Here is a 27,967-nt window from a genome sequence, read left to right on the forward strand (position 1 = left end):
CTCCTCAGGCTTGGAGAAAAGCCTCCTCCTTTAGGTCAAGGCAAGAGTGTGGTGTCAGGAGGTCATGGTGACAGGACCTGGGGTATCCTCCCCTAAAGGGAAGAGGGGGGGTGTATTTGTTTCGGTTTCAACAGATGGGAGTGCTCTCCACGTTCAGGGCCTGTGCAAGACCCCTTGGGGAATGCGACCGTGACTGCAGCTTGGTCTCTGTGCTCTGAACTCCCAGTTAAGCAGAAGGGGCCAGCTTGGATGCAGGGACCCTCAGGTACTGCTAGACAGATGGGGATGAGGTCTGTGGCCGGGGTAAGAGACCCGATGTGAGCAGAGGGCAGCAAGAGGGGAGCCCCAGAGGCTCTGGAAGGCAGGAGGGCTCTGTGAAGCCGCAGGAAGGGGCAGGGGCATCAGGCCAAAAGACTAGCGTGGCTGCTACACACACGTGACCAGGCGACGAGCTTGCTGGGAGCGTTTCTTTTACTCAGTGGTGTTTTTCGTAGTCCTGAGCACACAGTAGGTGCACCGTAGGCCCTTGTTCAACACAGGAATGAGTGAGCCAAGGCAAAATGCCTTTCGCAGTCAAGTAATGATTTATTTTAAAGGTTTATTTATTTCCTCCCTCCCCAGCCTACTGTTTTTGCTGTCTGTGTCCATTTGCTATGTGATCTTCTGTATCTGTTTCTCATTTTGTCTTCTCTTCTCATTTTTCTCCCTCTAGGATTCCCTGGGATTTGATCCTGGGGACCTGTGATGGGGAGGGAAGTTCCCTGTCACCTGCACCACCTCAGTTCCTGGTCTCTACTGCGCTTCACCTTGACTCTCCCCTTCGTCTCTCTTTTGTTGCGTCATCATCTAGCTGTGTGACTCGCTTGCGTGGGCACTGGTTCGCCACACAGGCATACTTTGTCTTTTTTTTTTTTTTACCAGGAGACCCCAGGGATCGAACCTAGGTCCTCCCGTATGGTAGGTGGAAGCCCTATCACTTGAGCCACATCCGCTTCCCAAGTAATGATTATTCTCATGGTGATATACTTTCAGAGGATGATGGTGTAGGAAGGCAGAAGGGTGCCTTAAGGGGATGTGTTCCCTCTTGGCCATTTCCCTCTGTGGATTTCTGTTGTGGAAACTAGCTCTGCCCTAGTCCCCTGGTGGCACCTGTCAGGGAGATGCTTCTTCCTCCTTGGGGGTAACCCAGAGACATTATCAACTGCCATCAAGACAAGCAAACAACTGCCGCCTCTGGTGGCCGCAGGATTCTAGGTAGAGGTATGTGATGTTCTTTGGAATATATCTCTGTTACAGATGTGGATGAGTGTGCAACGGATTCCCACCAGTGCAACCCTACCCAGATCTGCATCAACACTGAAGGAGGGTATACCTGTTCCTGCACCGATGGCTACTGGCTCCTGGAAGGCCAGTGCTTAGGTAACTGCTTCCTGGCATTCACAGGGACTCTTGGAGATTCATGGCTACTAGGGATATTTATTGTGGGAGATGCTGGGCATAGCAGGGTGGTCTAAGGATTGTAGGTTTTTCTTTGGTGGGGGGAGTGTAGAAGGCTATTGAGCTCACATGTGTCTCTATCCTTTCAAATCAGTTGTCACCATCACCATGAGGTCATCTTCATATTTTTTACAAGTACTTTTTAGGAGCTTATATATTATTTTACCTAAACTTTCTTCCTGCATTCAGGAAGTTTCCTCTGAGACAGGACCTGGTAGAGGATGAGGGTGATTCTGATGTGGTTAGAGACAATACTAAGAGAAGGGACCACTGTTTTCTAGTCACAAATGTGTTCCAAGCCTCAAAGGCAGATCAGTAGATTCTGATCTAAGATCATCTCCTCCAAACACCCACCATAGCCCTCCTCTCACCCACCCCAAGCCCTAGCTGTAGTCTTGCTTTTTTCCTCCTATGGAGTCAGTCGTTGCCAACTGAGAACTGGTCCCTTGCACTTGACGTCTACTATATGATCTTTCGGTTTATTTTTACTGGAGGGCTGTTTTCCTTTCTTCCACTCTAGTTTTTGGGTTAGCCAAGTGAATGAATTCATAGCAATCTCTAGCTGTCACTTCAATTTCTATTTCTAGGGTATGATTTTTGTGCCGTGTTTTCTTGGAAAAGTCCTGCCAGTTAAAATTCTCTGAGACACTATTCTCTTGTCTGAAAGTCAGTCTGGGAGGAGCCGAGAAACAAATCCCAACAACATCATGGAAACAAACAAAAAAGGTTCTTCTTTCCAAATCTCTCGTTACTGAGGCTGAGGTGGGGCCCACCCTCAGAGCCCTGTCCGAAGCATCCTGGGGCGTGATAAGCTAACTAGACTTGGCTGGATTTTCCTTTCCAAGGTCTGAGTGCACACGGGCGTTTGTGAATATGACAATCTTTGTGCATTTTAATCAGCTTCGGCTATCATGGAAAATTTGATGCCACTGATTTGAGCCTAAACAGATCAGTACAAGTGAGTTATTTGTATGGGAACTTAATATGTAAAATTTCAGAGCTGGAAGGGATGTTAGGTGTTATTCATCCAACTTTTATAGCGGTAAAAACAGACTCATGGAACGTTTTGGACAAAGAATGAGTTGGGTCTAGAATCTGTCTCCTGTCTCAGTCCAGGTTTTTTCCCACCACTAGAGGCGCTAGAGAGAATAGGCAACAGAGATACACAGGCAGGATTATATTGTATTAGGGCCAGAAAACTCCTCCCAATCTGAGGGGTGCCAGTAACATTTCTCAGCTTGGGAGGGTTTTCTCATCCACAGAGCATGAAGCTTTGAGAGGGACACTCATGGTGCCCTAATGTCATTCCACATGGCACAGCCAGCTCCTCCTTCACGTCTCAAGTGAAGACCTTTCCTAATTGTGGTTGAACCCACTCCCTTCCTTGGCCAAACTCTTCTTTCTTTTTCAAAGTCCAGGTTCCACAGCAATTTACCACCCACTCTGTGCACCTTTGGAGGTATTGCTTTTGCTGAGAAAGAAGGGGCCAGGGGCTGCCTTTCCTTTAGGGCACCCTAGAAAAAGGGTGTCTTCTCCTCTTGCAGCTGTCTCCTGGGCCTTGGTGATGTGCCCACCTTTGCCTTGGGGAGAGGTCAGGACCAGGACCAGCAGCTGGACAAGCCAGCGAGCTTCCCAGGCAGGAGCTACACAGCATTCAGTGGGCAGTTGGGGGTAGGCCACGTCAGAAGTAGCTGTGACTCAGAAATATACCAGAGTCACAAGGGCAGGGCACAGATGCCGAGGAAAGCTCAACAGTGGGTCAGGTGAGGGTGGGGTCCTTTATGGAAGATGGTAGTAGAAACTAGGTCCAGGGACTGGCCTCCAGAGCCCTAGACAGAGCCTGATTCCAGAGGAACTGAGGTAGCAGGGAAGGAATGTGATTAGTCCAGGAAGATATGGGGATAAGGCAGGAACTAGTTATGGCTACAGTTGGATCAACTGGTCCTAGCAGATGCTGATGTAGAGGAAGACTCTGTCTCCACCCATACATAGGCTGATGAGTTCATTCAGGACACCCTATCCTAGAGGAGTGAATTCTCCAGTCCTTCATCTTGACAACTTGAGGTATTGGGAATTGCTTTCCCAATGACATCTGGCTCCCCATTGATTGATATATGTTAAGGGAGAAGTTTTATGTTGCCCAGCTCTGCTAAAAGGATCCATTCATCCACAGTGCTGCCACTTCCCATGGAAAGGCCAGCAGGAGCCTGGAAGAGTTCTGCGTATCCTGAGTTTTATGTCTGCTCTCATGCAAAGAAAGGATTCCAGGCGAACTCCAGCATCCTTGTGTTACTGGATTCATATGTGTCCAGACAGTAATGCTACCCAGCTCCTCTTGGACATTGTTCCTGACAGCTGGACATTGTCATTGTTAATGGAGCTGGCAAGGAGCCTATTGGAATGATGCTATAGATTCCTCTTAAACATAAAGCTAATGTGGCCCTTCCTAGGCAGTGAAAAGTTTATATAGAATCTTAGAGTTGGATAAATCTTAGAGGTCATCTTACCCAACATTCCACTTTAAGTGGAACTTTCTTCTACATCTTTCAAGATAGGTTCAGGTGTTCATGAGGCTGAGATGGGTAGAGGAGATGGGTAGGGAGATAGAGCCTACGAGAATCCAGAGCATTACCATACCTGACACTTGGTAGTTACTGTCTTAGCTTTAGTTCCCCTTTGCTTCCCTTCATGATCCTGCTTCAGAAGAGGGGGGCAGGAACGACACTGGTGGTGGCAACAGTGATTGAGAAGGGGACCTAGCCTACCTGGCTTGCATTTCTGTTTCCAGACATAGATGAATGTCGCTATGGCTACTGCCAGCAGCTGTGTGCGAATGTTCCTGGATCCTATTCCTGTACGTGCAACCCTGGTTTTACCCTCAACGAGGATGGAAGGTCTTGCCAAGGTATGTGACGTGAAGGATAACTTGAACACAGTGTGAAACATAAGCGCAGTCTTCTTCGGAGCCTGACAGTTTATGCTTGCGGGAAACTCCGTTGTTAACGGGTGTTCCTGTTCCGTGCCACTGCCTGCTCATCCCCACTGCTTCCAGAAACCTGAGCCCTGATCTAAGATTATGTGAACCATCTTGGAAAGTGCTCTGAGTGTTGCTGTGTTTGGAACCAGTCTTCCATCAGCTGGAAGCTTACAGTCGCATGGATTTGCTTCTTTGTCTGTGTCTGCTGGCTTGCTTGCTTAAGTGCAAGTTTCCTCCCATGCCCTATAGCCTAAGCTCAAATCCTCCAGAGAGGGTGGTCGGTAAAGAGCCCCTGATCCTTAATTTATTGCAAAGTAAACACATACACTCTTTGTAGGGGGTTCTTGGCAATTCTGATGCCTTTTTATTAGCTTTGCCTTTAACCTGTGCCAGGAGAGCCCGATACTTAGCAAAGCGTCTGGTGGTGGTGGTGGTAATTTCCCCAACACTCAGCATCTCGCATTAAATCAGAGTGAAACAAAGGCATTTTCTGGTTTTCACATGATCACTCCAAATGCTGATAAGTAAGAAAAACAAACTATCCATGCCTATTGCGGTTTCCATCTGAAGGGTTCTTTTCCTCAGGAAGTGAATGGGGACTTAAAGCGTGAGGAATTGGTACAAGTCCTGCCCTGCCCGCCAGCCCCCCCCGCCCACCCCCCAGCCTCCAGGCCCTGGCAGCTGCTAGGTCCAGAGTGAAGGCAGTGCCAGGGACGCAGAATGAGATCTTTGTCTGGAGCCTGCCACCAGGTTTTGCAGGGCCCATTTCCTTGTCACACCATTCGAAGTCTGGGCAGCAGGCTCCTGGCCAGCCAGTTGGAGGATATTATGTCTCCATCAGTTTAATCGTATCTTAATCGTTGGGTAAACAGGAAGGCATCAGCGTCAAAGAGTTTGATCTGGGATTTTTTTGGTACGCCTCTCCTCCAAAGCTGGTTCTGCTCATTGTTCCAAGAAGTCTCAACTGTGTGCCTCCCACCAGGAGAGGTCATTTTCTTCTGAGAGCAGAGGCTGGGTTGGGAGGTGGACAGGGGCTCCTCCTTCCCGCTGGAGCAGGGAGCAGACCCCTGGCATCCTTGCTGCTGTGATCAGTGGCTCGGGGCAGATGCAGGCTTCTCTGGGTCACGCCGGGGGCTGGAGGGGCTGGACCGGGTGTTCGCTCAGAGGCTGGCTCGGTGCACCCAGCAACCCAAAGCAGCAGCCATGCCCAGCAGAGCCAAGTTGGCACAACAGCACCAGGTCAGCAGGCACAGCACCCAGGCCTGGGCCTGGGCACTTGGCCCCCAGGGCATTGCGTTAGCAAAGCCCCCGTGGGCCCAGCACAGGATCTTAGCTACTCACGCGCTTCTGTAATCCTGACACCGCAGGCGTGTTAGATTCGCCGAAGCGTGGTCACACGTTAATCTCGATGAACCCCAACAATAGCCTTGTGAGGGAGGCAGGGCAGGTGCTTGTGATCCTGCTTCACAGATGAAGAAATCATGACTTTGAAAGCTAAGCATCTTGGTCAAGGTCACACAGGCCAGTCGGGGCAGAACTGAGAGTGGAACCCCGTGCCCAGCCTTCCTGCCCAGCGAGTGAGGGCGGATGCTGCCTCCTCTTCTGGGATTGGAAAGGACGGTGGGGTATGTGTGGATTCTGGGGCTGGCAAGAAAGGACAGTGAGGGTCCCAGGGGACAGAAGCCTTTGGGTTCTCCTGCTTTCCAGGAGCAGCCGGGACCTGGGAGAGGGTGGGACTTCAGCTCTGGTGTGGCCAGAAGCCGAGGGAGCCCTCCAGTCCTCCTCCTCACAGAAGGCCTCGCTTCCACCCGGTGGCTTGCCACGAGGCACTCTGTCCTTCTTCTGGGTGGGCGGCCTCCAAACTCCAGCGGGTGTCAGAGGAGACTGCTGTCTCGCTGGACACTCCCTGCATGGCTCTTTTTTCCCTCTGAAAGCTCTAACGAGGTCAGGAAGTGGGAGCTTTGAGGGCGCGGTGTTGACATCCCCGTTAAGGGAAGCCTCTCGAGCACTCACCGTGCAGGCTTCTAACTGAGAAAACACTCAAATCTCTATGCAGTCTCAAGAGGTTTACCTGGACTTTTTAAGAGCACTGAAGACCTCGCCGCAGCTGGAACCTTGGTCACTGGCTTATGGAGCTAGGGAGAGGGATTGCTTAAAGTGGGTTAGCCAGTGCCAGTGTAAAGCCCTCCCCACTGCCCAGCCCCCCAGATGAGCTGTGCTGAATTAATCTTTGGTGTCGAGGAGAAATCCCTGACTCATTCTAGGTCCAGCTGTAGACTTGGGCACATCTCTCAGTCTGTAAAGTCTGAACACATCTTTATTGGTGTGTAATTGATGTACAAGAAACACTCTTAAAAGCACACAATTTCTTGAGTTTGGACATGTATAAACACCCATGAAACCATCACCACACTCAAGATAATATGACATCCCTCACTCCTAAAAATTTTCCTTTCCCTCTTTGTGTTCCTTTCCTCAACCTACTTTTTTTTTTTAAGATTTATCTTTTATTTATTTCTCTCCCCCTTCCCCCCCATTGTCTGCTCTCTGTGTCCATTCATTGTGTGTTCTTCTGTGTCTTCTTTCATTCTTGTCAGCAGCACTGGGAATCTGTGTCTCTTTCTGTTGTGTCATCTTGCTACTTCAGCTCTCCCTGTGTGTGGCACCACTCCTGGGCAGGCTGCACTTTTTTTTGCACAGGGAAGCTCTTTTATGGGGCTCACTCTTTGCACATGGGGCTCCCCTGCGTGGCATGGCACTCCTTGCATGCGTCAGCATTGAGCGTGGGCCAGCTCACCACAGGGGTCAGGAGGCCCTGGGTGTGAACCCTGGACCTCCCATATGGTAGGCGGACGCTCTATCACTTGAGCCAAATCTGCTTCCCTTTCCTCAACCTACTTGAGCCCATTTCCTTGTCTGTAAAATGGGGCAATGATCCTGAAGCGGAGATGTGGTAAGGATTAAATGAGTGAAGTGAGTGAAGTCATTTTTGCATAATAAATAGAGTTATTGTCAGAATTGTCTTGATAATTTTTCTGTTCTTTATCTGAAACTTCAAAGTCAACAGGGAAGGGGAAGAGCTAGTCGGTGATGGAATGCAGCAGGTGATGGGAAAAAAGCAGGTGCTGCCTGTAAATTCCTGGTGATGACCCATGGCAAGTGGATGCACTAGCATGTGCATATGTGTACATGTATATACATGTATATGGCATGTCTACATTTCCCACCTTCCTTACTGGTGGTGACCCATGGCAAGTGGCTGCACTAGCATGTGCATACGTGTACATATATATCATGTATATGGCATGTCTAAATTTCCTGCCTTCCCAACTTGCCACCCCAGAAGGAACATGTGGATAGAGACCCTTGTCCTTCAGCAAACACTTTGGCGTCTGAGATATCAGTATGCTAGGTCCTGGGTGAAGATCCTCTGGTGTCCTGCTGTTAATAGACTTTGTTGCTGGTGCATTTTTCTGCCTAGTCAGTGTGGATGTTTTGTAGTGGGAATGATCAGTGATGTGCTTTGGCATTCCACAGATGTGAACGAGTGTGCAACTGAGAACCCTTGCGTGCAAACCTGCGTCAACACCTACGGCTCTTTCATCTGTCGCTGTGACCCTGGCTATGAACTTGAGGAAGATGGTGTTCACTGCAGTGGTAATGGGCTTTGGCATTGGTGACTCCCACCTGCGGCGGGTGGAGGGCAAGGGCTTCCTTCACAGGTGTTTCCTCTTTTTTCCCAGGCACATCTGTAGTTTGGGATATTTCCCAGTACACTGGGATCACAACCACACAGAACAGAGATGAGTGACTCCCAGAAAAGTGCGATGGAGCCTCACCTCCCATCCGCAGTCTGGTCTTTGTCATTTGACCCCTAATACAGAGGCTGTCTTCCTGGGCCTGAGATGGGGCTGAGGAGGGGAAGGTGCCACCCAATTTTGCATGGTGGCTTGAGAGTTACCTATCATCCCCAATACTGACTCAGGTCCTAAGGGTAGCACAGATAGAATTTCTAGAAGGCATTGGTCCAGGAATCATAGCATATCTTATAGAAAGGGTTTGGGGGATGTTGGGGGATGGGGGTTGAATGAGATCATGTATGTAATTGCACAGGCTTTGTGAATTTCTAAAAGCTCTACAAATAAGCAGTGCCTAGCTCTGTGCCTGGAACACAGTGAACATGCACTCGATAGTTCTTGAATGAATGAAGGTTGAATGAATGAAATCTTAATAATTTGTATGAGAACGTAGATGTGGTGACTTAGCTGACCTTTTCTCAATCCCTGTGGTTTTCTGCTCATACTAGCTTGTTGACTCTTTTATAATTTTCTTATTAACACTCCTCTTTTTTTCCCCCAGAAGTTAAAATAGATTTTCCCAGATAGTTATAAAACTATTACTGGATTATATATCCCTTGAGAATAGGGGACACAGCTTACTCATACTTATTCCTGGGAATCTTCTACACAGTCATGTACAATTTGTTTCATGTTTTATACATGTTGTTTTACATTTTGTTCTTTCTTTCTTGTTTTTTGTAAATATTGAACTAAAGTCCATTCCATTCCACCCAATTTTAGCATCATCAGCAATTATCAATTAACAAAGTCCTATGATACTTCACTGTGTTTTTTCAAAATAATGGGGTCATATACTAGGGTGTGAAACTCTTTTGCTCTGTGGAATGCAAAGTTTCCCAATCTTGGGTTTCACTGTAATCAGAACTGACCCAGGCCATGAATGAAACTTGTGAATGAACTTGGGACTGGAGTGTTTTCCAGATCTGGGGACAGAGCTCCTTGAAACAAATGAACACTCTCTCCCTGGGGCCAGGAAAGCCAACCCAGCAAGTAGGCAGTTACACAGAGCCTTGGATGGATTAAATGTCAGTCCCAGAAACAGAAAGAAAATGCTCTCAGGCCTGAAAAGCTTCTTTCTTCCTAGATTTCAGTTCCCCACATGGCACTCCTTGGGAAATCTGGGCCAAGGAACTAGGAGGCGTGGGAGGTTTAGCATTATGAGATGGGATTATCCGTCTCTCCAGACTTCCCTGCAAATCCACAGACGTTGATTACTCATCTGCAGAGGCAGTAGGGTAGGGTGTTTCTGGAGCCAGGCAGAGCTGAATTCAAATTCTGTTTTTGGGGTTTGCTACTTTCTCGACCAAGTCATTTCCTGAGCCTTAGTTTCTTCATTTGTTCAAAAGATCCCCCCTCGTCGGGTGGTCATTAAGATGAAACCAGTTAATATACCTCTGTGTCACAGCATGTTAATTCCCCCTCCTGACTCCATTCCTAGTACTTACAGGCATTTTGTGGGGCACAGGAGAAGTGTAAGACAGTTTTGGCTTTTCAGGGAACTTACATCTTTGGTGGTTTGCAAGGATTTTCAGTTGACTCTCTCGCCCCTAATGGCCAGCTCCTCCTCCGTGCTGTCCCCTTCCCTTAGGACTAATTGCGGCTCCTGGCTACTGCAGGCTTTGTAGATGGGGCCACTCAGCATCACGGTGTGAGGCAGGGAAAGTTCTGGGCTTTCCTACTCACCCCCTTTCTGTGCTTCTCCATTTTTCCCCAGTGCCCTCTGTTCTTGACGGAGCCTGTTCCTTCGGGTACAATCCAGAACTCCCCCATTAGCAACATTTTCTTAAACTGTAGATAGAAGTTTATCAAGTGAAATTCGTATGAATATTAAAAACACACACACACCCACCCCAGAACTTTTAAGAACTTAACTCTGAAAGCATGGACGAGCCCAAAGGATGAGCAGCAACCGTCCTTCAGCTCAGAGCACCGGGTCAGGGCTGGGAGCGCACCAGCAGGGCAGGGGCCTCCGGGAGAGCCTCCAGTAGCTCTGAGGGGAAGGGTCTGGCCCAGGTACAGTGCCCTGCAGCCCCCCATCCCCAGTTTCCTGGTCAGGCCTAGCCACACCCCCACGAGTACAGCTGTCAGCGAAGGCTGCACCGCCCCCTCCCTTGTGTCCAAAAGAACCCAAAGCAAACACCGCCGCCCATTCCCAACACCACCCACACACATGAAAAAACACAAGAAACTGTTAGCAGCAGCGTTTAGTGCAGCAAACTGTGGCCTTGGTCTCTGAAGCCCTGGGTTATTGGTTGTGAGGCTACTTGGCCAGGGGCTCCTCCTTTTGCTTCAGCCGTCATTCCATGAGTCCTGCCCTGCCTCTCTTGGGCAACCCTGCAGGAACTGGCTGGACCCCAGGGGCACATGTGACTCTTTCTTGGGGATGACTTTGTGGCAAGCCATTGCACCATCTTCTGGCTGCTGGCACTTGCCTTCGGCTCCTTTTTGACCCCAGAAGTCAACAGGAACCAGACACTTGGAAGTGTTGTTCTGGGAGTTGTTCACCACAGGGGAGAATGGATGGAAGATGGTGTTCTCTGTGGGGTGGATTAACTTCAGGGCTTCCTGAGTGAGATCTCACCAAAAGTCCAGCCGTTTCGGGACCGCCTCCTCTCCATCTAACACTGCAGGCAACCTGGGGCAGATTCCTTCACATCTTGGCAAGAAGCCACTTGATTATAGGAACAGAGGAGGGCTTTTCCTAATGGAGGCGTCCAGCAGTCGGAGATCCCAGCCACTGTCAGCAGCCTCCAGTTGGCACAAACTTTCTCCCTCTTCTCAAGTCTGCCTGACTTTTGCTGTCTGACTTTTCTGTTTGGGTTTGGGGGAAGCAGATGAAGAATGGCTGCCTCTGGCTTATTTCCTGACATCGGCTAGAACAACACAGTGTCTTCCCTTTCCTGGGACACTTTGAAAGACAGCTTCCCAATCCTGGTATCACTACAGCAGTTGATAGTGTTGAACCATAACTTGGACACATCACCTTCTTTGAACCAGGATGGGATCAAGCCCCATTGCACGGGAGCAGTGACACGCTCAGATGAGTCTGTGACCTTCTCAACGTGCAGTCGAGGCAGAAGTTCCAGTGTGTCACTGCAGCTGGTGTGGCTCCTCCATGCAATACCAGAACCCCCTAGGCTTGTTCCCTTGTCCCTAATGGATTTGCTGAGCTTAGCTGACCCTGAAGATGTTGGTTCTCACGTGGATGAGTGAAAATGGCCTAATGTGTCCTCCTGGCCAGGCTTGTATTTCAGCTCTGCAGTAGAGGGTGGAGCCATAGCCCTTAGTGAGTTTTGGGAACTTCAGACCCAAACATAAACAGAGTGGGGTCTGTCAGAGACCCTTCCATCCCATCCGGCTGGGAGGAGTGGGTGCTACTCTCTTGGTCTGTGTTGGAGCTGGCTCTGCTCATGGGAGCTCCCAAGCTCAGGACTCTGAAAACCTGTTGATTTTTAAGTCCTGAATGTGATTACTCAGGGAGGCATTAGAGCATTGTGCTGGATCTGGGTTCAAATCCTAGTTTTACTGCTTTCCTAGTGATATGTGAAGTTAGGCCACCTAAACCTCTTTAAACATCCATTTTTCCTCCAAAAAATGTGGGTAATAAGAGCACCTTCCTCTTGGGTGAAAGTGGGGGTGAAATAAGATGAGGCCTGTGCAGCGTTTACCCCAGTGCTCAACACGTAGCAAGCTCTCAGGAATTGCCAGGTGCCACCACTGCTTCTATATAAGGTCTGAACAGAATCCACCAATGTAACAGAAATAACCCAGGATTCTCTTTGTCATGATGGGTTGGAGCCAGAGTCTTAGGACTCTGCAGGGCTCCCGGGGGCCGGTGGTGAGGCATGGCAGAGGCAGATGTTACTTAACCGAGCGGGTTTGAACGTTTTAACTTTTCAAATTCAGTGTTCCCATTCTGCCACTGGGAGAGACAGGAAGGAGCATTTCCTTCTTAGATGTGAGAGGCATGAGGTGGGTGACATCTGGAATTATCTGATGGTGGAAAAGCAGCCTCATTTGCGCCGACACTGTCTCTGGGTGACTGCGAGTTGGAGAGTAATTTGAGGACATGTCACATGGGGAAACTAGTGAAAGCAAGTTTTTGGGAAAGAACAAACGAAAGAAAAACATGTTTTCTTTGGCCTGCTTATCGAATGAGGCTCAAGTGAGTCTCCATTGCCAAGCTCTGTGTGTGATGGAGTTGGCTTTTCTGGAAAGCCTGCTCCTGCATCCATGGCCAGACCTACAAATTGTAAAATCGCATGTACAGGGCGCCCCTCCCCATCTCCACCTCTCCAACCAGAGTGCTGGCCAACTTCTGGCTCGTTCCAAGGTGGCCGGAGGTCTGCCCCTAGAGCCTGGGGTGGCTGCCTTGCCTGTCTGAGGGGCTGTCTGAGGCTGACAGCAGAGAGACGATTGTTCCTACCCACCCCATGCCACTCCACTGTTTTCTCTTTCTAGGAGGTTTTGATGCAATGAAGTTTTAATATAATGGTCTTCTGAATATGTCCCTTTTAATTGTGATTTGGGGAACAAAATCATTTTTCAACTTGGCACGGGGAGAGAAGAGCAGTCGGAGGATCATTGGCAAAGCTAAATGTATCCCTTTGGAGGACTTGGTCCTGGGAGCCAGTGAATGCAGTTTTGGGCCGCGGAGAAAACCTCAAATCTCAGCCCCTTGGGAAGGTCACAGCTGGAGGGTGGATTCACCTCCCGGACAAAATGCATCAGTAAGGAGGAGATGATGTTGAGCTAGAGGTAGGGGGTGTTGGAAGTTTGATGGAGATGAATTTTAGCTCCATGCAGGTAGGAATGTTCTAACTATTAGTCCCAGAGATCAATGGACTTCCTCATAGGAATGAGAGCGTCCAAAAAAGTAAATTGACAGCTTCTTGGCAGGAAAGCCGTCATCTCAGGTGGGTGTGAGAGCTGGAGGAGGTGCCTCTAGGCCCCACCCCCAGGTATTCTGCGATCATCACCTGCAGGTGTATCTTGTCGCCCCCAGACATGGACGAGTGCAGCTTTTCCGAGTTCCTCTGCCAGCACGAGTGTGTGAACCAGCCGGGCACCTACTTCTGCTCCTGCCCTCCTGGGTACATCCTGCTGGATGACAACCGGAGCTGCCAGGGTAAGGCTGTCCAGAGGGGCTTGGCAGGGAAGGTGTGAGATGGGGCTGGCTCCGCACGTCACCTGGACGTCCTCATCTGGGGAATCCTGTGTGGCTTGAGGAAGGGGTGAGGGTGCAGCTGGGTGCTGGTGGCTCAGAGTGGCAGGCTCTGGGTAGGATGCCTGGGCTTGTGCCTTCCTGCCCTGGGACCCATCCTTTGGCCCAGAAAGCACACGGGCTGCTCACACTTCAGTAGTGAGATCTCCAGCTGCAGGTGGCACCCTCCAAGAGTGCTCTAAGGTACCTCTGAGGGCTGAGCCAAACTCACCCAGCACTCCTCATGGCCTGGCCCTGCTCACTCAGACCAGGGCCCTGCCTTTTTTATGGTCCCTGGAGGGAGGCCTGGTCACCTGTTTTCTGCTGACTTCCTAGAGGTGCTCTCAGGGGAGGCCTTGCACGTCTGACTGCTGTGTCCCTCTGTACCCCAATATCAAGCAAGAATTCTCCATAGCAGTGTTGTGCAATAGAAGTATAGTGAGCCACATATGCAACTTTAAATTCTCTAGCAGCCACATTAAAAAGTAAAAAGCAGGTAAAATTAATTTCAGTAATATTAAATGCAATATAACTTCAACATGTGGTCAACATAAAAATTCATGATGAGATATTTTACATTATTTTTTCCCTACTAAGGCATCAGAATCCACTGTGTATTTTGTACTCACTTCACACTAGCCACAGTGTGGACCGCAAGCACAGCTCTGTAGTAAGAGCCAGGCACCACCCACCGCTCCACGCTCACACGCACGTACACACTTGACCCAGGGCTGACGTCTTGCAAGTGCTGCTTCTCTCTGCCCTGTGTTTCAGATATCAACGAATGTGAGCACCGCAACCACACGTGCAACCTACAGCAGACTTGCTACAATTTGCAGGGGGGCTTCAAATGCATTGACCCCATCCGCTGTGAGGAGCCTTATCTGCGGATCAGTGATAAGTACGTCAAGGCTTTCCCTTGGGAAATGGAAAGAGGGGCCGGGTTCGGGAGGCTGGCCGTGTGTAAAGGGGAGCGCACCGGCCAGGGAATGAGGCCTGGCTTTCTTCCCTCTGGGCCTCCGCACTCCTCGGAGCATGGCTTTGCAACAGAACGAATTTCTGTGGCCCCTTCATCTTTCCTTCACATGAACAAAGGTGACTCCCTCCCCTCCTTTGCTTCTTTCTCCTCCTCCAACCACACTCACACTCACACACGCACTCACATGTGTATGTTTTCACCCATACATACTCACATATACACACATTCTCGCACATACACTCACTTGCATGCACACAACACATGCATCGCATACACAGAGGCATTTTCTGCCTTTTGAACAGTCACACGTTCACTGCCCCTGAGCAAGGCCTGGCTCTGGGTGCTGGAGCTACTGGGGCTGGGTGGGGCACTCACCCGCGCCCTCCCCTCTAGGAATGCATCACCTAAGGGCGGAATTCATGGCGTACCAGTGTGGCCATCGCTCTGGTCAAAACTTGGCAACGGAGAGGGCACAAAGCAGGGACCAGAGGTCCTTCAAAGAGGCCTGCGCTTGTTCCTGAGAGCTAGGCTGCGTTAGAACACGATCCCTGATTTCTGCCTTCTGGCCGGGCAGGGCTCCGGGCCATTCTCGCCAGCTTCCACGCCTGCTTCTCTCAAGTTCCACCCTGTCTGTGGTCGGGGCAGTGACCCAGTTCAAGTCAGAGCACATACGAGTAAAGTCCCTGAGCTGGAGCTTGGTACAGCCTGCTGCCCTGCGTTCCAGTCTGATCCGTCTCTCTATGCCACCTGGGTGTCCTGTCCACCCATCAGCCTGCCCAGGCCTTGCCCTCATCTCTACCACGCCCCTACGAGCCAGCCTTCCTGCCTTTGTGCATGCACTTCCTGCCATATGGAAGGCATTCAGTCCATCTCCCAGAGCTAGATCCGCCCCATCTTTCAGATCTCCACTCAGATGCCACCTCGCCAAGCTGTTTGTGACCGTCTTCAGCTGGAAGTGATCACTCCCTCCTCCAGACTTCTTTTAGGAAACAATCATTTTCTATGTGACACGTGACATTTTAATGCGGCCATTTTGGCACCGGGAATATTTTGACCTGGTTATTGTGGTAAAGGGACATTTTATAGGGCCTTAAAAAAAAAAAACGAAACTTTAAAATTCCTTTTATTCATTCATTTATTACGTATTAGCTGAGCTCCTGTTACATGCCAGCCACCTTTGGATTTTTACTCTTCTGGGGCTTGGAGTCTAGTAGAGGAGAAAGACATAAAACAAATTGTCACCTAAATGAATAAATACAGATTGTGGTAGGTGCTCTGAGCAGTAAGTATGGAAACTGCTAAGAAGAAAGGGTAGGTGGGGCCTGATGTAGCCTGGAGAGTCAAAAGGCCCCAGTGAGGAATGATGTTTGGGCTGTAATGGGAAGGTGACCTGGTATCATCTAACCAGTGAGTGGAAGAGCAGAGGGAACAGTATGTGGAAAAACCACAAGGCAGGTGTGATCATGATGCCTTTGGGGAGTGGAAGAAGCCCAAGTTGCTGCAGCCTGGAGCTTAGAGAAACTGACAGAGGTCAGGCTCCACGGAGGCCAATGTGGGTGTTTGGTTTTTATCTGAGTTGCAGTGGGTAGTGCCTGAAGAGTCTTAAGCAGGGGACAGACATGGTCTGGTTTCCACTTGGCAGAGGGCATTCTGGCTGCCCTGTAGAGAGACCCATTAGGAGGCAATGCCAGAGGTCCAGGCGAGAGAGGATGATGGCCCGGATGACAGTGGCCTGACAAATGGAGGGGTGAACAGTTGGATTTGGAATATATTTTGAAAGTAGAGCCAACAGGCCACGTGGATAGATTGGGTGTCAGGGGAGGGGGACCGAGACGTGTCAGGGCTCACGCTCTGCTCTGGCTGCCCAGGCACTTACCCTATTGTGACCTCCGACCCCTGGGGGGAGTCTGGGCATGAGGTGAGGGATGGGGTGGGAGGTTAGGAGTGAATCAAAGGGTGTCTATACCGGCCTTCCTTTTTAATAAAAACCAGCGATTTTATATTATGACAATTCCGTTATGAGAGTTTCACGTTACCTCCTTTATTTTAGAGATATTTGTGCCGATGATTCTTTTTCTGCTAGAAGGTGAACTATTTGAGGTTGGGCTTCTATTTATTGTTGCAGTTTCAATGTTTCTAATGTCCTGTCTTCACAGGAGGAGTTCTGAGCTCTTATTTGTCAAATGAAAAGATCAGTCTCTGGTCTACATGGCCTGGGCTAAGTGCGATAGAAAACGTGAAGGGACCCCCAAGACGTGTCAACCCAGTGTAACTTCTCATTTAAAATGTATTAATGAGTAGTAAAAAATGACAGCTGGGGAAGAGATGGGATATGCAGCCAGTGGCACGTTTAATTAAATACATGACAAACTCAAAGTGCATTAGTGAATGGTCCAGTGTCGTGAAAACCAGAGATCTACAGTTTTTTACTTTAACAGCCAGAATGCCCGATTAAACCAGAATAGACCATTGCCTAGGGAACAGAGAGCTCCCCTCCGTGCTGGAGAGGTTTAGACGAGTGCCGAGAGCTGAGAGGTTCCACAGTTAAAACACTTGGGTGGTAAAAATGGGGTGGCCTTACCTTCAGTTTTTAAAGCAAGGAGGTAGGTACAACCAGCACCTGGAAAGGATTTTCTGAATTGTCACATGATTTCCCTTCCCAACAGCCGCTGTATGTGTCCCGCCGAGAATCCTGGCTGCAGAGACCAGCCCTTCACCATCTTGTACCGGGACATGGACGTGGTGTCAGGACGCTCTGTTCCTGCTGACATCTTCCAAATGCAAGCAACGACCCGCTACCCTGGGGCCTATTACATTTTCCAGATCAAGTCTGGGAACGAGGGCAGAGAATTCTATATGCGGGTAAGAGTGAGCAGTGAGCAACGGTCACATCTTGAGCCATGGCCTTGTGTCATCTAGTTCAGGAACGGGCTGCGTAGCAGGCAAAGCTGCAGCTAGGAGAGACCAGTGTGGAGGCAGAAGAGCAGAGCGCGTGGGAGTCTGGGTTCAAGGTTCCCGTCCCCATCACTTTTCGTATGGCCTCGTGAAGGATGCTTCTCCTCTGTGAGCCTCAGGATCCTCGCCTGTAAAATGGAAAGTTCAACCAAGATGCAATCGTAGTTCTCTTCCCTCCTAAAATTCAGTGGAGAGTCACTCACATATCCATTTATCCACCCACCCATTTGACAAATAATTATTAAGTATCTACTGTGCTCTTTGAGAAACTGAGGCTGAGCAGGGCACAGCCCCCCTAATCCCACACAGAAGTGGTCTCTACCTATGCTGTCCAAGTGATAACCATTAGCCATGTGCAGCTATGTACATTTAAATTTAAACTAATTAAAATGAAATTAAACTGAAAATTCAGTTCCTCAGTCACACTAGCCACATTTCAATTGTTCAGAGGCTACCTGTGGCTATTGCGTAGGATAACTCAGGTATAAAATATTTCCATCATTGCAGAAAGTTCTGTTGTATAGCACCAACTTATCCATATCAGTAAAAAAATTTTAGAACACACATCCTAAAATATGTTTGCTTATTTTAAAATTGCATACATGTCATGCTGTGTAATTTATATTATTGAACTTCATCTCCTTACCTCCTGGGATGATTACACCTCTTTAGAGACCCCTGGCTTAGAGCAGTATTTCCAGGTTTCAGTGATGGCCAGGAGGGATACACATCTGTGAAGCTTATGTGGCCTTCTGCCCTCAAGAGCGTCAGCCCAGGTCCCTGGCATTCTCCAGTCTGGCCTCTCTCTTATCTCGCAGACATGGTGGTCTCCAGTGTATCGGGTCCATCTCTGTTTCCATCAAGTGTCCCAATCACAGAGTACAAAGATGTCCTTCTCAGAGAGTTGAAATGCCATCACTAATACCACATCTCAGGCCCCATCCCCATCCTTCCCAGAAGACCTGCAAAAGCCAAGCTTTCACTCACCAGAACACCAGACATTCAGACCCACGTAGACCCAAACTTTCCCCGTGGTGGCTGACCTGCGAGAGGTACCTAGTGATGGTGGAGGAAGAGGATGGTCCTTCAGGCGGAGCAGCAGCAGAGGGAGCCCCGTACTGGAAGCATCCTCTAGTGCACTGAGAACTCTGAGACAGGCTCTGGTGCTTTGGTATTTACTCAGAGGAGGGTGTTGGGATGCTTAGCAGCCTTGGCATGCTATGAGAATGGCTGAGGGAACTTAGGTGAGATGGGAAGACCCAGGGCAGGGCAGGGATGGGGGAGGGGAGGTGGCTTCTGGCCTGAAGCATCTCGGGGGCTGCACTTGGGAAGCGCCAATAGCCCGGGTGTGTGGGACCCTGTGAAGCCACAGGGCACAGTGGTGGGAAGATGGAGCCGTGTCTGCTGGACAAGATCCAAGCCGTCCAGAGCTGTAGCACACTCCCTGCTCGCCAGGTGTTCAGGAGGTGGGCTCTGGAGCCAGGCTGACCTGTTCAACATCGTACCCACTGTGTGCTCTCAGCCATGTTACCTAACTCCTCTGCACCCCAATTTCCTCATCTGGAAAGAGGGCACAATAATAGTATTTACTTTAGGATTAAACCAGATCATCTACTTAATGCAGCGCCTGGAACTGAGAAGGACTGTTTTTATCACATGAGCTGGATTGGGTGCGGGTGAAACCACTCACTCACTTCCTTTTTCTTACCCCACTGCCTTCAACCCTGCTCTTCCACTCACCGAGCTGTCATCTCAGCTCCGTCCCATGGGGTTCCCAGGCACTTTAAGTGATGACTGAATTCTCTCATTCTCTCCTGTCAAATCTGCACTAGTACAAATGGTAATTCAACCTCTCACCTTCTCCCTCAGTGTTTCCTCTTTGCTACCTTCTCTTCTGCTCCTTTCATGCCCTCAGGGCTGCCTCTGCTCCTCCAGGGATGGGCCAGGGTGCTGGTGGTAGGAGGGGTGGGCTCAGGGTGTCCGGGTCTTCCTTGATTGCTGCCATTGCCCCCTCTTAGGGCAGATGCTCCTGCTTCCTCGGGCAGCTCTTGTGCCCTCTTTGGAGAGTGCTCTGGGGACTTCCTGCTGACCATTCCCTGGAGTGAGCGACATGACCTCTGGCTGACCAGTTGCCGCTCCAAACTTCTCGCCCCTCTTTCTGCGGCTGTCTCCCATGCTGACTTTTGTTGTGGGAGCCTTCTCACCTTGGCTGCCAGACCTTGCACAAGGCCTTTCAGGACATCAACACCCAGTTGTGGCATTCACAGAAAACCCTCAGAAGTTTTGCCCTGCTAAACTTGGGTGGCGCTGACAGCACCCCAGCAGCCCCCTTTTTCACCGTGGTGTGGGGGCAGCTCCGAGGCGCTCACCTCTAGATTTCTCCAGGAGAGAACCCTGAAACTTCAGGGGACACATGCTCTTGAAATCCTCTTTGCTTCAGGTGGGGAATGGCAAGTGTGTTTACTAAAATGGATACATGGATATATGGTGGAGGTGGTGCTGGAGTGAGGGACACAGAGCTGATTGAGGCTTGGCAAGCCCTGTCTAAGGGCAGCTCACCAAAACAATAGCAGAGCCAGCCTTATGCAGTGCTCAGCTCTGTTCTGAGTGCTAGCCACGTATCCGTTAATATTCACAACAATCCTGTGATGTGGAACCTGTTTTATTGTCCCCATTTTACAGATGAGAACATTAGGCACAGAGAGCTTAATAATTTGTCCTGGGTTTCACAACTCTTAAACACTAGACTAGGATTCGTACCGGGTAGTCTGGCACCAAAATCTGTACTCCTACACTCCTCTTTAGAACGTGCTTAGGAGTAATTTCACCTACTCTCCTAGCTTCGGGATTGCAGCAGAAATGGAGACAACGGGAAAAGTCTACTTTAACATCGGTAGCATAGCACATAGGACACACTTAATGAACCTGAGTTTTCATTATGTAGATACCATTGCTGCTGCCTGCTGCTCTTGCTAGGAGATGTGAGCTCCTGGACCCGGGTGGAGGTGGGCACGCCTTCCAGGGAACGGGGGCGTCATGTGGGAGCTTGGGCAGGATGGCCTTCAGACTGTTTCCCCCTGAGATTCGGTGATTTTATTGCTCAGCGAGTAAGTGAAATGCACACAAACACACACATACACGCACACTTAATGTACGTGAATGCACGTATTGGCGTGCACGCACACACGGCTCCTTCCCAAACCCCTGGTAGACAATGTTGAGTGCTGAGGCAGAGGACTTGTACTGGCTTTTGCCAAGTGGCTTGGGGACACAATTAGGGCAAGAAGGAGGAGTTTGGTCATGGGGTTCAGATTGTGCCAAATTACGTTTGCTCATGACACATGTGGATCAGGTGGCAGGGCCAAGGGAAGCTGACTTGCTACGACTGGCTGTTTGCTGCTGTCAGACAACGCCACCCACCCCGTGAGTTGAGTCAGCAAACCCGAGTGTGCTTGGAAGCCATATGTCTGGTGGGCTATTAACAACTTCCTCCCGCTGCGGTCTGCCCCCACCGGCCTTCAGTCTTTCACTCGTTCACTCCCTCCCTCCCTCTGTCACTAACATTTATTCACATCCTCCATACATGTGGCTTTGAGTTAGGCACTGAGTAGTCAGAAACAAAACAGGATGTGGCTCTGCCCTTGAGGAACTCACACTGTAGTGGCAAGGGGACTGACAACTTAAAGCAGACCCTATAACAAAGAGTGATGGATCCAAGGCAGATAAAGTGCTATGGGATGGAAAGGAAATCGAAGGTACCAAGAACTTAACCTGCAGCATACTGGTTAGATTTTGGAATGGGATGCTCTGGTAACGCGTACTAGTTTTGTGACCTTACGCAGTATGCTTAATCTATTTACACTCTAGGATTACAAAGATTAAGCAAGATAATATTTAAAACGTCGTAGTTAAATGCCTCATCATCATCATTTTGCAGAAGAGCTATCCAAGGTCACCAGTGACCAGGGTTCTGGGGATCTATTTCACTAATGCCCTTCTGCCTAAAAGCCAAGTGGGAAGTGGGGAGGTGGCTGCTCTCAGCTCTCCTGGCGGGCACTTGAGCCCCACCGATGTGCTTATGGGCAGGCCTTTCTGTGGGTGCTGCAGACCCATCTGACCCTGGTGGACATTGGACTTGCTGATATCCAAGGTTACTTCCCAGTGGGAGAATCTGGGACTCACCTACACGCTGGAGACATTTCCCTAGGAAAGCCCAAAGGAACAATTTGGGAATTTCCAGGCGCTCCATTCCTCCTCCCAAACCTTGGGCTGGGTGGATCTCCCTCCTGAGGGCGCTGCACAGCTCAGAGCCTTCAACCTTTGGCCTTTGTACCTGCAAACAGTGAAAACTGGAGAGAGCTTTGTTTATGTAAATGCCTTGGGCATTTCCCTGTGGAGATGGATGCTCTGTTGTTCTGGCCCAGGGCACTGCAGGTTTCGTGGAGCTGACAAGGAAGTCTAAGCCATCCTTAGCTGGAGGAGGTGTCAGTTACGCGGATGCTGACGGGAACAGGGAGTCAACGCCAAGAGGAAATTGCGTGGCTATCAGATTGCTGGCAGACAGGGGAGGCCCAAGCCACCTGGCTGGCACCTGGCTGCCGGCCCCGCCCTCGTTATACCTGGGGCAGGTTTTAGGGATGTTCAGAACTTTATGGGGAACCCTCCCTTTATGGAGACAGAGAAAACATGTGTTGTGGCCTTAAGCCAACTCCTTGATTTCACAGAGCTTCTGGTCACAGTGCTGGGCTCTGCAGCTTACTGCCCAGCCCGTTCCTATTCTTTCTCGCTATTTCCTCTCCCGGTGCCCAGTGTCTTACAATTGCACTGACCTTGGAGCACTATCACTTAGGACAGTGCTAGAGCATAGTAAAACTCACAGCAATCTCTTCCAATAATTGTGCAGGACAGAAGGGTGGGATTTGGGGTCAGCCGGGTGACCCTAAGCAATGGTTGTGCTTCACTAGGGCTCAGTTTGCTTGTTTATAAAAAGGGAGAAATATGAGACATATCTTCAGGACGCCCTTAGGCAAGGGTCCTGTGCTTTAGGGCAGCTCTACTCAACCTTTAATGTGCAGGCCAGTCACCTAGGGGTTGTGTTAAGGTGGGGCCTGAGATTCTGCCTTTCCAGCAAGTTCCCCCATGACGCTGGTGCATGGACCACTCTTGGAGTAGCCAGGCTTTAAGTTTTTGTGTTTTTTATTTTTTGGCAGATGCGGGGGTAGATTTAAAGGTTTACTTGCAAAGGGCAAATCACTTAGACATTTTGAATAGAAATCCAGCAAAATACTCCAACACTCATCAGTATCATCTGAGTCATCTCTCAGTGAAGAAAGATGGACTGATATTTTATTCATATACATCCTTTTTTAGCTGCAGTGTCATCTGTAAATTCTTGTGGACAGGTTAACTTTATAATTTTTTAAATTTTTTCTGCTATCAGGAATTTCAGACTCCAATTCATCCTCCACAGCCACGATATTCTCCACTGGGCCAAGTCATCCCAGCCCAGGTCTTTCGTAAAATGTGAATTTACTGAGAGCTTTTTTGGGTCACCATAGAGTTTCAAGACATAAAGAACACAGGCCTTGATTCTCTTGATTCTCTCTAATGTCAGAGGGGGCAGGTCACTATCCTGATGGCACAACCAGGAAACTCCACCTGGACCCGAGTGAGCCCCAGGACCAGCTGGAGCTACTGGCCTCACCTGCATCATTAGGGGGCCAGGGCCATTGTAGCCTTCTTGAAGTGTGCACTTCAGTGGCGTTAATTACATTTACTATTTTGTGCTACCACCACTGCTGTCCACTACCAAAACGTTTCATCGTTCAAGACAGCAACTCTGGACACATTAAGCAGCTCCTAGTAGCCTCTACCCTACATTCTGTCCCTTGAAGGATTTTAATGAGGGTTAAATAGATATACTTAAAAGTGGCTAGAAGTTGGGGAGCAGGTGTAGCTCAGTGGTTGAACACCTGCTTCACAGGTACAAGGTCCCGGATTCAATCTCTGGTACCTCCTTAAAAAAAAGTGACTAGAAGAGTGCCCCGTGCATAGTGGATGCTCAGTAGATGCCAGTCCTTTCTCCACATCTCCCCAGAAGCTTTAGATAAAGGCTCAGTTGAGGAGAAAAATTCACGTGAAACTAGTAGGACCACAGTGAAAAAGTCACAGAATGGTGAAGCTGCAATGACCAAGAAGTGTCAAGACGGTTCTAAACAGGGGCTCCACCACCAACCCCCCTGGTAGCACTTAAACAAATATACCTTCCCCAGGCATCACCTGGAAACATTCTAAACGAGAAAGTCTTGGCATGGACCCCTGGGATTGTTAGTTTTTGTTGTTGTTGTTGTTGTTTAAACATCCTAAGTACTTTTGATGCCATTTATTTGGGAATTACCAATCTAGTCCCAATGCTCATTTTAGAAATGAGGAAACTAAGGCCCAAAGAGGTCCAGTGACAGTCCTAAGTCACACCATGTGTTTGTTCAGTTGTTCATTCAGGTTATCTACTGAATACCACTGTGTGCCAGGCACCATGCTGGGTTCTGGGGGATTCACTGGTGAGAAATCTGGCCCAGATCCCTGCTCTAAGAGAGCTCGTGATCTATGGGGACCAAGGCATGCGACAGGGACCAAGTATCTAGTGTGGACAATTACACATGATGACATATGCTTCCCATCCTATGCCAAGTAGAGGGTGTGATGGCAGAGGGTCCCAGAGCACCTGACTTAGACTGGAGAATCTGGGAAGGCTCCTCCTCCAAGGTGGCCTTGCAGGTGAGAACTGTAGGGTGAGCAGGAAAGAGTCAGGTGGCACGTGGGCAAAGCCAGGGGAGGAGCTTGGCACGATTGAGACCCAGAACAGTGCCAGACGTACCGACGTGGGCGAGGGTGAGGGCCCCAGTGGAGGCTGCAGAGGTGGGCCGCGGCCAGACCACGCAGGGCTGCGGCTCTGGTGGCCGCCAGGGGCCGCGCGCCCCAACATCACCAGTCTCCTCAGCCCTCTCTGCTGTTGCTCCGCAGCTTCGGGGGTCGAGCCCGTCGCCCCGCCTTCAGGCTGGCCTCGTCTAACTAGCTGTCCCCGGCTCTGTCCACAGCAAACAGGCCCCATCAGCGCCACCCTGGTGATGACACGCCCCATCAAAGGGCCCCGGGAGCTCCAGCTGGACTTGGAAATGATCACTGTGAACACCGTCATCAACTTCAGAGGCAGCTCCGTGATCCGACTGCGGATATACGTGTCGCAGTTCCCGTTCTGAGCCCAAGCAGGAGCCGCTGCCCCCTCTCGCAGCACCAAGGGACAGGAGAAGGAGAGAAAGGAGAGAGGGACTGAGAGCCAGACAGACATGATGCCTTTCCTGCTGAGCACTCCCTGAGGGTCAGCCCCCACGTCCTGACCCCCTCCGCGATATCGCAGACCTGCCATGCTGAAGGACACGCTGTCCCGGTTCCCGCGAGGCAGTCACGGCAAAGGCGTGTCGTTGGCCCTCTGCTGCGCCGTCGTTGGTGGTTTTTCAAGGCCTTCAGTTTCTTTTCAGATCTTTCAGAGAAGATGGTGTGGCTTTGCTGGGGTCTGAGTCTATGTTCAGAGACTGTGAACAGCTTCTTCTCCCCTCTTCCACTCTTCCTCCTTTCCATCTCCAGCTGTGTGGCTGCTGTGTAAAGGCCCAAATTGCTTGTGGGGGAATGCGGGGTGTAGCTAGTTTGCTTCTTGCATGTCCTGAAAAGCCTATGGAAACAAACCACAGCAGGATCTAAGGGTTTTTAAAGAGTCTATTGCAAAACCATGTCTGGTATTTTCAGCCATAAAAGAAGTTTTAGTTGCCTTTAAATGAGTATTACTGTTTAATCCTTTCTTGTTCGTTTTGAGTTTTGTTTTTTTTTTAATAAGTGGTAGAATTCCTTCAAAAGGCCTTCAGACACATGTTAGGTTCTGTCTTTCTAAAACCAGTTCCTTCTCCATTTTAGCCCAATGTTTTCTTTGAGGACCCCATTCTCATGCTTTCTTTGGAATTTTTACCCAATTGGGTTGGAAGGCAGAGCTCCAAACTGATTAAATATTTGAAGAGATCTCGTGTTTGGTTCATTTTGACGTTGTAGATGATTCAGGACTTGGGGTTGACTCTGGATCTACTTAAACCTGGTTATCGTGTGGTGGTTGGAAAGCTCTCCGGAGAGCTGAATCACTCGGGCAAACTGATGAGGAAGGGGAGATACAGGGGGCAGAGCAGGAAGGGAGGGAGTGGTGGAGAAGTTTGGGGGAAGCATCTACCCCGAATTCTGTTTCATTCCATTACAAAACAACTAGCAATCCCTCTATTGCATGGATTATCTCTAGGGAGTCTTCCAGAACAGGAAAATACTCATGTTACTTTAAACCAGTGGTCCCCAATCCTCTCTGAAAACTGGAGCTTTTCAGAAAGAAACTGATTCCCAGAGACTCAGCTTGCAGAGATTCTGGTTTAGTTGGTTTGAAGTAGAACCTGGGACTTGGCAGTTTTTAAATCTCTGATGAACAGCTAGAGTTGAGAACCCATTGTTATAGACCCTATAAAGAGAGGGGCACATATGTGGCCCAAGCTCTGGCCACCTTGGCCTTGACATCTTCTCAGTTAATTCTTGGGCTAATCATTCTTTTTCTGGTCAAGCACTTTAGATTTCCTTCAAGTCTTGGAACCCCGGGCAGGGGCCAAGAGACCCAACAGTGTAAGTCAAAGATTGGGGAACAGGTGAAGGTAGCTGCCCAATGGCCCATCCCAGGAATTACCCATGACTTTCAGAAGGAGAGAGTGCACTGGTGGGCGCCACTTGAAGGCCGAGGTTGAGTCTCCAAAATAGATCTGTAGAAGCTCTTATTCTCCTTGGAGATAGATTTATTAAAGACCCACTATGTGCCAGGCCCTGTGCCTTGGACTCCTAGGGTTAGTAGGGGTTTCATAGAAACTTAAGACCAGGTTTCTCCGTGTCGGAGAATAGCATGTTCAGCTCTCTGCATCATACAAGCAGCTGGAGCCTGCCTGCCTCAGCCGGAGAACATTTCTCACATCCACACCACACACCTAGCCTTGTTGTTGTCTGTGGTAATTTTTCCAGACCATTTCTCATTGTGCTTCTTCATTCAGGTTCAAGTGATGCTAACAATAGCATCAACAACAAATGCATCAGAACTCCCCAGTTGCAGAGCCTGGAAGAGAAACGATGCTTTCCCACAGACTCGCCAGCATGTGGGCCCAGTTCAGCTGTTCTCAGAGCCAAGATGGGAAGGTCACCCTTGAGCCTGGGGCTCCCCTCGTGTGGAGTCAGGGATGCTGAAGGCTTCTGTGAGCCCTGCACCAAGTCCACTGCCAATCACCGACTCCCTGGCTCAACACAATGCAAGAATAAAGTTTCAGGGAAGCTTTGTCTTAGTGTTTTGAGGGCCCATTGGTTTCAGAGGTGCCACATTTGGAACCAGACTCGGTTCTCTAGGGCTTGCGTTTTATTTGTTCATGTCAAAATGTGGCTTCCTGCTTCTAAGAAAAAAGGCATGGAGAGATTCATAAAATCAGGCTCAAAGGGCTTTTTGGACCTCAGACTGCTCTTTCCAAACATGCTCTGATGAGTTCAGTGTAAATGAATCAGAAGCATGTGGGATCAATTTCCTTGAAAATATGCTTGAGTCTAAAAATTAAGGGGAAAACAGCTTGGGGCAAAGTGTGTACTATAAGGCATACCTAAAACATTTGGGGAACAGTTCTGGAGACTTCCAGAACCCAAAGTGCTGTTTGCTTTACCCACCCCTTGGGAATAGTCAGATGTTATTTTCACAAGATTGAGGATAAGCCTTCTCTTTGAATATCAGCATTGTGCTCCACCATGGAGTCTTGACCGTGAGATGCCAGGGCTTTCCATAACTGTCCCTTGTCCTATCCAGAGGCTGGTCAAATGAGCCCTTCCCTGTACAGCTCCGTCTGGTCCTAAAGAATGAAGGGTCGTGGTGGTGCTGGATTAAGAACTCAGTTACCTGCAAAAGTCTTTCTGTGACCACCTAATCTTCTGGGTTCAATATAGATGAAAACGTCCATTCAGTTCCTTCTAATTATAAACTCTTGTGATTCCTTGAAATGTACTTTGGGGATGACAGCCAGCATTTCCATTAAACTGCAGTTTTAGAGTTTCACAGTGGTTTGCCAATCACAACACTTTCTAACTGGCACAAAATCCACCTACCTGCCTCAGGCTTGGGTAACATAGAAATTTTCTTAAGTAACAGTCTTGGCCGTTGGGTGTTATTTTCCCAGATGGTAAAAACATTTAAGAAGGTTTGATTACTTCATTTTCAGTGGTTTAAATGTATTTTTGTGGCCTGGGTGTTTACTGTAAAGTGCACAAATTGTTCATCTTGAGCCAAGAGGGTCACCCAAGAGAGAAATGACAAAGAAGCAATTATTCTTTACTCCCCTCTCACCAGATGAAATACTGTTTGTGCAAAGTCTTTGTCTTGTATGTGTGTGTTG

General features: G+C 49.3%; 1 protein-coding gene and 1 pseudogene across 2 annotated transcripts in view; one reads left to right on the forward strand and one right to left on the reverse strand.

Moving 5' to 3' along the window:
- FBLN5 (fibulin 5) overlaps window positions 1-25,541 on the forward strand; it is a 73,273-nt gene extending 47,732 nt beyond the window's left edge. For both annotated transcript variants that reach the window (XM_004475401.5, XM_058292409.2), the window contains exons 5-11: window positions 1,297-1,419; window positions 4,286-4,402; window positions 8,012-8,131; window positions 13,340-13,462; window positions 14,312-14,438; window positions 17,183-17,378; window positions 24,569-25,541. In XM_004475401.5, the coding sequence (XP_004475458.1) occupies window positions 1,297-1,419; window positions 4,286-4,402; window positions 8,012-8,131; window positions 13,340-13,462; window positions 14,312-14,438; window positions 17,183-17,378; window positions 24,569-24,730 (968 nt within the window). In that variant the 3' untranslated portion in view covers window positions 24,731-25,541. The remainder of the gene's footprint in view (window positions 1-1,296; window positions 1,420-4,285; window positions 4,403-8,011; window positions 8,132-13,339; window positions 13,463-14,311; window positions 14,439-17,182; window positions 17,379-24,568) is intronic.
- Window positions 10,539-11,612, reverse strand: LOC139438079 (abasic site processing protein HMCES pseudogene; annotated as a pseudogene).
- Window positions 25,542-27,967: the final 2,426 nt, after the last annotated feature.

The sequence above is a fragment of the Dasypus novemcinctus genome, chromosome 3 (assembly GCF_030445035.2).
Source record: "Dasypus novemcinctus isolate mDasNov1 chromosome 3, mDasNov1.1.hap2, whole genome shotgun sequence".
In the NCBI taxonomy this organism is placed as follows: Eukaryota; Metazoa; Chordata; class Mammalia; order Cingulata; family Dasypodidae; genus Dasypus; species Dasypus novemcinctus.